This window comes from Montipora foliosa, chromosome 7 (genome assembly GCF_036669935.1).
Source record: "Montipora foliosa isolate CH-2021 chromosome 7, ASM3666993v2, whole genome shotgun sequence".
In the NCBI taxonomy this organism is placed as follows: domain Eukaryota; kingdom Metazoa; phylum Cnidaria; class Anthozoa; order Scleractinia; family Acroporidae; genus Montipora; species Montipora foliosa.
This window is the reverse complement of record NC_090875.1, coordinates 37,470,973-37,481,694: the sequence shown is the minus strand read 5'-3', so window position 1 is coordinate 37,481,694 and position 10,722 is coordinate 37,470,973. Positions and strand designations below refer to the sequence as shown.

Here is a 10,722-nt window from a genome sequence, read left to right as displayed (position 1 = left end):
CAACAGTATGTGGCACCAAGGTCTTTAACCCTAGAAATGTTCTCAAAACATCTGAGCAAGATGTGGAATGGCATTGACTTGTCTCTTTAAAGCCCGGAACCAAAATATATCAGCATCCCAAGTGCTCAACTGTCTTGTTCTCATGAGGGGCAATCTAACTGTTGTGGTTATAATCCACCCAGTGGGCAAAGTAAATATCCAATTGTGCAAGAACAAGAGAACAGAGTGGAAGTTTGGGTTTTATTTTTTGTAAAAACAAAGAAATTACACATTATTCCCGCACAGGTCAACTCTTTTCTCGACTTTCTCTTGCAAAATATGTTTGTTAACTACTGTTGACTCTTTAAGATATTCTTTCACACAACTAGCAAGGTAAAATGGGGAAAATCTTCCCTTAAAATTTCCAATTTGTATCATCATGTAGTGTTTCACTTTTTGCCAAGCAAATTTGTGTTTTGGTGCTATATTTACCTTCTGACAACAACCAAAGCTATGTAATAACTTTATGGTATACCTGATCAGAATTTTGCATATTGCAATAATTATTTCTGAACGTTAATTTTTTTAATTTTTAAAGTACACTTTTTCGTTATTTCAACGACGAACAATGCACTTAATTTTGTTTTCTTATGGCAGGGTTTCACTTGCGGGATTTACGTTATATCTTGCGCGTATTTCTTGTGGGTGTTTTGCTGATAACACCCTTACTGGAACGTGCTTTTGTACTATAACTTCATGTATAAAACTAGTTCCCTTTACACATGATCTTGTTAGAATCCCTGATCAGACGAAACCGGTCGAATAATAAACAAAGTTAACAAGATCAGTTGCTGTGTGCTGCTCACTAGTTTCCCTTAAAAAGTAAAAAAAAAAAAAAAATGCCAACAGCAGATGTTACTTTTGTGGGTGATGAGGATATCAATTTTGTTTCAAGTCAACCTCAAAATGGTACATGTTAATCAAATAATAATATCATTGTTATCATTGTTATAACGTTATTGGCTAATTTTCCTAATTAACACGCAGCTGCCTTGATTTATAGTTTATTGAACGTGACGTAAAAGGGGAATAAATTGAACACGGGATTACGTAACGTGCAGACAGTGCATGGATTACTGTTCTTAGTACTATGATAACAAAGCTTATTCTCAGGACTTTAGGTCTCTGCATCGTGATTTTTTGGCTTTATCAAGGTAAGTATAGCAATATTTACTTGATGCTAGTTGTTTTAAGCTATAGTCAAGTTATATTGAAAAGAAAAGAACCCTTGAAGACGTGCACAACAAAGGAAACGGAACTCAATTTAAAAGTTGTATCCTTTATACTTGTAAATGCCGCTTTTTGAAATTTCATCTTATTTTGAAGAAAACATGGGCTACATGACATCTTTAGACCATGTTAAGGTGTATCGGAATCTGAGTGATGATAGTTGCCAGCAAAAAAAAATGTTAGGGCCATCCTCATAGCAGGTTCTGGTCATCAGTTCGATTAGCTTGCACCAATAGCATGATATGAGTAGACGAAAACTGAACTGGTTTCATTCCTCTCTTGTTGAGGTTGAGGTTTCACCAAATTTCCTTCAAAGAGCTTCACCTTACTAAATCGTAGTCAGTTTGCTCTAGCACGCTAAATTTTCCGTTTTCGTAAAAGGGAATTTAAGCTGAACTAACTGCATGGATGCTGCTTGAGGAAAAATTGATTATAGTTTATAGAGGGGAAAAGTTAAGAATTTCAGCAAACTTCAAATGGGCAAGCATTAAATATACCAAGGTTTATGTTGGAAGGTCCACGACGTTTCGATATTTTGTTCTGCGTTTACGCATGAATTAAGTAACTGACGCGTTTCCTTTGCTAGTTCCTCGGGCAGAATAAAACAGCTATTGTATTTTTTGTGTACGGTCAAGGTGAGCAAGAACATATAATAAAGAACTTGGTCGGTGTTCATAACTATTCCATCTATTAACTTGGAATTTGCTCCGCCCGACACTTTTCGCTTCCGGGAGAACAGCAATCCATCAGCAAAATGTGGATATCGAGGGAGTTCAGATAAGAACTTGGCTCACACAAAACTGGAAGAATTTCAATGCAGCTTCTTCTTCTCCTTCTTTGCCTTCATGTCCTCGGCGCAAGTCCACTGTAGACTCGAGTGTACATTTGAGTGTAATCGAATTTCAGTTGCCATGTCGTTATTTAGAGTAACGGTTGTTGCATCGACTAAAGAAATCAATAGTAAGGTGCTCACTTGTTCCTACATTGCCTCTACGAAAGTTCTAGAACGTTCTGGGGCGTTTTCAGATACGAAAACTTCCCTCTTTTTCACGTCGATATTGGAAGCCTTTTTTTCTTGTTATTATGCTCATGATATAACAGTCGGTATACTTTATACTTAGTTAATTGAGGAAGGCAAAAAAATAATAATAATAATAAAAAATAAAAACTCCTAACAGTACGAATGAGCATCGCTCTTATCGTGGACGCAATTATCTTAATTTGTTGGTATTTTCAAGGGGACTTAACAGGTCCCTAAATCATGTTAGCTATGTCTTTGAAGTCAACTTCAGCTTTTAAACCAGCCTGTTTCGATTAGCGTATGTCCAAATTAAACGCTATATACTGACTGAAAGGAAAATGAATACTGCTTGGGGAAAAATTGATTATAGTTCATAGAGGGAAAATTTAGAATTTCAGCAAAATTCAAATGAGTAAACACTAAATATACCAAGGTTTATGTTGGAAGGTCCACGACCTTTCTACTTTTTGTTCTGCGTTTACGCATGAATTAAGTAACTGACCCGTTTATTTTGCTAGTTCCTCGGGCAGAATAAGACACCTATTGTATTTATTGTGTAAGGTCATGGCGAGAAAGAACATGTAATAAAGAACTTGGTCGGTGTTCATAACTATTCCCATCTATTAACTTTAAATTGGCTCCGCGCGACACTTTTCTCCTGCCGGAGAACAGCATTCCATCAGAAAAATGTGGATATCGAGGGTCTTGGACAACTGGAATTCGGATAAGAACTTGGCTGACACAGAACTGGAAGGATTTTAATGCAGCTTCTATTTCTCCTTCTTCGCCTTCATGCCCTCGGCGCAAGTCTACTGTAGATGCGAGTGCATGACCATTCGAGAGGCACTCAAATCTCAGTTGCCATGCAATGCGTATGTCCAAATTAAACTCTATCTACTGACTGAAAGAAAAATGTGTCGAACGCAACACAATGGTTTGGGGTTTTTACTCACCTGCGATCAGGCGTACTTTTCTTTAGAGAGGATCCGAAAAGGTGCGCCTGATACAATTTGTTAAGGAGTCGGTTGCCCCTTACCTGTCAAGAGTGATGTTATCATGTGTCATGCTATAAATGTGAGCTAATCAGATTTTACGGGAAATTACCAGCACGTTGCCATTCAAGGAAAGACCACTAAAACAAAATATAGAACTCTGTCTGGAATATCTGCGAAGTCAGACTGCAAATCTCGCTTGACAGTTGAATGATTAAAATAGCAAGGTTAGCGAGGTTGGAGGCCCCTGGGCCCATGTAGAAGGCATGGAACAAAAATGCTGAAAAAGGAATCTTCTAGTAGCTGAAAAAAGAGGGAAACAGAGAGTGTAGAACACCGCAACAGCAGGAAAAATGTGGCAAATACCACAATCCACAGTATCCTAAAGTACTCAAAACGAGAGAGACATTGAGTGTGTGGAACACCGCAACAGAGAGAAAAAATTGGCAAATGCTGCAATATCATAGCTAGTTTCGATGTCTAGCTGGTAGTTCTGTTGTGGAAAGGACATAAAAGTCTTTAAACGAGGCAAAAGTACGGACGATTCATGAAAACGATGTCACAATGTTTAAAGAAATGAAATTGTAAATTAGCCATTTGTAATAACGTTATATAATTTGACTAACGGAATGAAATGCGGAATCTGTTTCAAATTGTTTGTGATACGACCAGAAACTCGAAAAGAGTCGTAAAAACGCAAAGGAAATGAAGTCTTTATACTAATCGTCTTCAACGAAAACCATACAAAAACTGCTTTTCGCGAGCGTGGAGAATATCATGATTAAATTGACCAATTTAAATGCCGCATCTTGCTGATCATAAATTTTGCTTAGTAAGTGAAAACTGCCCTTGCTTTAGTTATGCCCATTCAACTCGGAGATACTTTATACTTTATACTTTACACTTAGTTAATCGAGGAAGGCAAAAAGAATTCCAATTAGCACGAGTGAGCATCACCCTTATCCTGGACGAAATTATCTTAATTTGTTGCTATCTTCAAGGACACTAAACATAGCTGCCGTGAAGTCATGTGAAAGCGCACTATAAACAGCTCCAGTCTTCCTCCTAAATAAATACGGCTTAAACTAAAATAAAGCGCCCATAAGTGGGGGGATATCAGCGTCTAGCCATGATTTACGAAAAACCAGGGTCAGGTTGACTAATAATAGATTTATTTACACGACTTGCTCAAAACTTAGTATCAGTAGGATTTTACTCTATCCAAGACTTTAACAATATCGCACCGAAAATAAGGCAATGTCATTGGCTAATTTTCCTAATTAACACGCAGCTGCCTTGATTTATAGTTTATTGAACGTGACGTAAAAGGGGAATAAATTGAACGCGGGATTACGTAACATGCAGACAGTGCACAGATTACTGTTCTTAGCACTACAATGACAAAGCTCATTCTCAGGACTTTAGGTCTCTGCATCGTGATTTTTTGGCTTTATCAAGGTAAGTATAGCAATATTTCCTAGGTGCTACTTGTTTTGAGCTATAGGCAAGTTATATTGAAAAGGAAAGAACTCTTGAAGACGGGCACAACAGAGGAAACGGAACTGAATTTAAAAGTTGTATCTTTTGTACTTGTAAATGCCGCTTTTTTCAAATCGTATATTATTTTGAAGGAAACATGGACTAAATGATGTCTTTAGATCATGTTAAGGTGTATCGGGTCTTCCTCTCTCCTCTCGTAATCTGAGAGATGATTGTTGCTGGGAAAAGAAATGTCAGGGCCATGCGCATAGCAGGTTCAGATCATCAGTTCGACTAGCTGGCACCGGTAGCATGATATGAGTAGGAAAAACTGAACTGGTGTTATTCCGCTCCTGTTTTTTTTTTTCTGGAAAATGGAGGCTTCACCAAATTGCCTTCAAAGAGCTTCACGCTACTAAATCGTAGTCAGTTTGCTCTATGACGCTAAATTTTCCGTTTTCGTAAAAGGAAATTTAAGCTGAACTAAATGAATGCTGCTAGGGGAAAATTTGATTATAGTTCATATAGGGGAAAAGTTAAGAATTTCAGCTAACTTCAAATGAGCAAACATTAAATACAGCAAGGTTTATGTTGGAAGGCCCACTACCTTTCGACTTTCTTTTCTGCGTTTAGTAACTTTGAATTAGCTCCGCTCGATACTTAATTCCGCCTGCGGGAGAACAGCAATCCATCGGCAAAATGTGGATGTCGAGGGCCTGAGACAACTGGAATTCAGATAAGAACTTGACTCAGACAGAACTGGAAGGATTTCAATGCAGCTTCTTCTTCTCCTTCTTTGCCTTCATGTCCGAGGCGCAAGTCCACTGTAGACTCGAGTGTACATTCGAGTGTAATCGAATTTCAGTTGCCATGTCGTTATTTATAGTAACGGTTGTTGCATCGACTAAAGAAATCAGTAGTAAGGTGCTCACTTGTTCCTACATTGCCTCTACGAAAGTTCTAGAACGTTCTGGAGCGTTTTAAGATACGAAAACTTCCCTCTTTGTCACGTCGATATTGGAGGCCTTTTTTTTCTTGTTATTATGATCATGATATTACAGTCGGTATACTTTATACTTAGTTAATTGAGGAAGGCAAAAAAAAAAAATAATAATAATAATAATAAAAAAATAAAAACTCCTAACAGCACGAATGAGCATCGCTCTTATCGTGGACGTAATTATCTTAATTTGTTGGTATTTTCAATGGGACTTAGGAGGTCCCTAAATCATGTTAGCTATGTCTTTGATATCAACTTCAGCTTTTAAACCAGCCTGTTTCGATTAGCGTATGTCCAAATTAAACGCTATATACTGACTGAAAGGAAAATGAATACTGCTTGGGAAAAAATTGATTATAGTTCATATAGGGAAAATTTAGAATTTCAGCAAAATTCAAATGAGCAAACATTAAATATATCAAGGTTTATGTTGGAAGGTCCACGACCTTTCGACTTATTGTTCTGCGTTTACGCATGAATTAAGTAACTGACCCGTTTATTTTGCTAGTTCCTCGGGCAGAATAAGACACCTATTGTATTTTTTGTGTACGGTCATGGAGAGAAAGAACATGTAATAAAGAACTTGGTCGATGTTCATAACTATTCCCATCTATTAACTTTGAATTAGCTTCGCGCGACACTTTTCTCCTGCGGGAGAACAGCAATCCATCAGCAAAATGTGGATATCGAGGGCCTGAGACAACTGGAATTCAGATAAGAACTTGACTCAGACAGAACTGGAAGGATTTCAATGCAGCTTCTTCTTCTCCTTCTCCGCCTTTATATCCTCGGCGCAAGTCCACTGTATATCCGAGTGTACATTCGAGAGTTAATCGAATTTCAGTTGCCATATTTGTATTTTTCCTCATTTTTGTTCCATGACTTCTACATGGGCTCAGGGGCCTCTAAGCTCGCTAACCCTGCTTTTTAATCATTCAAGTCTCAAGCGAGATTTGCAGAAATACTAGTAGCTTTGATTGTATGGATAAAGTATGACTTCGTAGATATTCAAAGTAGAGTTCTATATTTTGCTTTCGTCGTCTTTCCTTGAATCGCAACGTGCAGGTAATTTCCGGTAAAATTGGCTTACATTTATACCATGATACAATATAACATCACTCTCGACAGGTGCGCGGCAGACGACTCCTTAAGAAATTGTATAAAGCGTACCTTTGCGCGCTTTCTCTAAAGAAAAGTATACACCTGATAGCAGGTTATGGTTTTTCGTAAAGCTTCTGTTTCTTTGTTTCTGATTCTTCAACCAATGTGACAATAATTAAACAGCTTGCTTGTGAAGACCTCGTGTTTAGTTTCTCGTCTCTCGTAACTGAATTGATCTTCAGAGAACTGTCGTTGGCAAAAATATATCATAAACCTTCAATTCAATCTTTAGTTGCTGACGCCTCAAAAAAATCGAAATTCCAGCAGTTATATCAAGCCTAGCATTGCTGCAATTATTAGTTTCAAGTAGCTAAGCTACGTTGCAATGCGGAAAGGTTAATCTGTTGCCACACCAAAAAATCTTACTCGATAGGCACGCACATGCAAGTTTAGCGATGCCTTAATGAAACAAAAAAAACGAAAAAGAAAAACCGTTCGAATTCCATTGTTTCTAAATTCATAATCTGTTATTTTCCATAGAAACGCTGGATTTTCCTTTTCTTCTTAGTGTGTCTTTGTTTATTGAAATAAACGATTTTGCCGTCTCAGACCGTTTGAGCTTTGTTTGAGTAAATTAATCAATCTGATCACGACGGAGGACAAAACGGAAGAAGATTAATAATTCGACAGAAGCAGACTGTGCAAACACTGCTTATAAATGATGGCTAAGCTTTTTTCTTATGGTTTTTACCTCCTAATTTGCTGGTTTTACGAAGGTAAGCGAAACAAACTTATCTTGATATTAGTTGCAAACTGCTGCAGAATTTCAAGACTATTTCAAAGCAAACAGACAGTAGAGCCTCTAAAAACCACGTTGTTAACTGTAAATCAAGTCACTTTTAAATGTGAGTAATCTTTATGATTTTTTCCGGCTTATTGTGTTCTAAAACCATTCTAATTTCGACTAAGGAGATATTTACATGAGACAGGGACGAAATCAGACCTGTATGAAATTCTACCGGTATATAATTTTTGCAGCCGTTTACATGAAACCGTGACGAAATGCTTGGTGCCAGTTTCGAAACAAAATGATATCTCTTGTGCAATAAATGTTAAGCTGACCCAAACGTACACAGGATTGAAATTGTGGACCCAGTCTGAGACTTGTTGTGATTTTCATGAGACCGGTACGAACTCAGACTGGAGTTTCTCGTCTCGGTCTAGCCAACGAGACGAAGCCAGACCCGGTCTGAGTTCACTGTCAGGCCGGTCTCATTTTACAAGTCGAATCATAATGTGAAATCGATACGGTCCTCATGGGAAACGTCAGACATAATTTCATTCAAATTTAAGAGTTTTTGAACTACGAGAAGTGTAATATAACTTATTATTTAGAATACCGACAAATGCGAGACTATGCTGCTAGAAGCTGTGTTTAATACATTGGTTTGAGCTTAAATATAATCCTGACATTTGCGGAGCGGGGACCTTTTGGAGTGACCACAAACGTTGTTTCGAAAATTCATTGGAAACGTCTGCAATCCACGACATAAGTCCTTGGCACACCTTGATCAGATACCGGTAGCACGAAAATGCGTTTGCAAGCTATTTCGTGAACAATACCTTATGACATCACTAGAATAGGAAGCCTCCTTCCTTTCCTTTTTTTTTTTTTTCCTGACGAGAAAATTTCTAAGCCGATAGGGTAGACTCCATGTAACTGAAGTGAAAGAGGAAACGCATATTTAATGAGTTGCTTGGATGACTCGGATGATCATCTGAGATGGCTTACACCCACTGATCTAAATTTAGATTACATGGGTATTACCCATTTAGATTGTGTAACACGGGTGACTAAGAACAACTAACTTGCCTACGTTTTAGACTTAAAAAGATAAGTCAATTGCAAATGGTTTTTCTCAAGTTATTTTACCCCAGACAGGATGCGAATTGAACTTCAGGAGGCCCTCATTAGCGAATGGTGGTTATTTGCTGGGGCCGAGGAAAAATTCGAACAGCATAGCTTACCGCACATTCCGAACACTTGAGCTAACCGCTACCATTAAGGACGCACTTGACCCAAAAATGGAATACCCACTTACAAGTCAGTTTGTTCACTTTGCGGCTTGATATTGAATCGTAAACTAAAATACGAATTCGTTTTTCTCGAACACGTAAATCAATAATTGTAAGTGTTCATGCCATTATATTGGCTAATTAATAAGTTGTAGACAAGTTTAAGACTTGTTCAGTCAAAACCCCTTGAAAAGGGATGACGAAGCCAATATGGCGTGGTGTGGCGTGAAACTTATCGTACTATAGCTAATTGACAGCTGAAAGTACTCTTTTGTATATGGTCGGACACCGAATCAGCTTTTGATAGTATTCAAATCGGTTTCTTCACTAATGCAAATTGTTGACCAATTGACGTAAAGGAAATAACTCGGATGTGTTAACAGTTCTTATTGAGTAACAGTCAATTTTCATCCAATACAAGGCCTTTAATTCTTGCCTTGCCATCTGTTAGTTGGGTCTATTAAGGCAAGGGAGGCAAGGGTTCCGTTTTTACACTAAATAGTGGAGGGGATAGCATTTTTATCATTGAAGAAAAAATGAAATATAAAAAGAAGGGAAAACAACTTTTGATATGTATAAGTTAGAAACGATGCCCAGGAACTGTCGATCGACTAAATTATCTATTTCGTGTTCCGGTCCGAATGACTATCTTCTTTTTTTAGTTAGTATATGTTATCGTATGAGCCTGAGGGCAATTAAGGATTAATGCACGCGTATTTTCAAAAATTTAATAAAGGTATATAAATATTTGGAGAACTTTGAAAATACAAGTGAAATTAATCCTTAAATGCACTAGGGTACATTGCGATTACATGTTTATGACATAAAGGGCAAAATTATTTAGAGAAGTCCGTTCTCTAATGCCGCGACAAATGACAATCAACTTAACACGCTTTCATTCGGTCAAAGTTAAATTCAACAACTCGTACAATGTCAACAGAAATAGGGCTTAACATTGTATTTTGTAAGTGAAAAAAAATTAACCAGTTTCATCAGAGTCGGAATCTGGAAGAAGATTATTTTGTAACTTCGCTTGCTGTGGATAAGCGACTGTTAACCAATCAGGATCAAGCATTAATGCCCTCTTGATTATTAAAAGTGTCCTCGTGAAAAAGAAAAAAAATGCCCTCTGTCTCAGCCAATCAGCATTCAGTAATTTTGCCCAGTATGTGATAATAGAAAAAATCAGTCTAGTGCAACGTAATTTTACAAGCGGAACTGCAAGGACGACCTTTGATCACTTGAAAGCAAATTTTCCAGTTATGCTGAGTATAATTACACTGACTGTCACGAAGCTGACTCCCTTAAGGTTAAAGAGCCCTTTTTCTTTCGAAATCTGACTCTGAGCCTTGCGAAAGCGTATATGACTGAGTGCCTTTAAGTAATAACTACCAGAGCTATTTTGAAATCAAAGTTGCTTGGCATCAGGTCTCCAACTAAACCAAGAACGTCTTAACCACAGCACTGATGACTTAAATAACCGATCTGTCGGTGCAGTTTTAGATTGAGCGAGAATTTGTACTATCGTAGGCCAGCGGGAGCAGGCTCAGCTCGTCCCGGCGTTTTGAAGGTTTGTTGTGAGAGCCTGCCGGGAAGATCTATCCACAAAGGGGCAGATGCATGCACACACTTACAACACACACTTAGCAGCTTCCGCGAATGTTGCCCGAGGTACTGTTAACGGTAACCTTGAACAATGTTCAAAATTTCATGCTCCAGCAGCGTATCTGGCTTGACCAGTGTATATGCATCCTGGAACTGAGTGCGTACTACGCCAAGTGTAG

The 10,722-nt window shown here is 38.0% G+C and overlaps 1 protein-coding gene across 1 annotated transcript in view; it reads left to right on the top strand.

Moving 5' to 3' along the window:
- Window positions 1–4,640: 4,640 nt before the first annotated feature.
- Window positions 4,641–10,722, top strand: part of LOC138010212 (protein sidekick-2-like) — a 77,657-nt gene continuing 71,575 nt past the window's right edge. Inside the window, exon 1 of the mRNA XM_068857151.1 lies at window positions 4,641–4,740. Within this exon, the coding sequence (XP_068713252.1) occupies window positions 4,680–4,740 (61 nt within the window). The 5' untranslated portion in view covers window positions 4,641–4,679. The remainder of the gene's footprint in view (window positions 4,741–10,722) is intronic.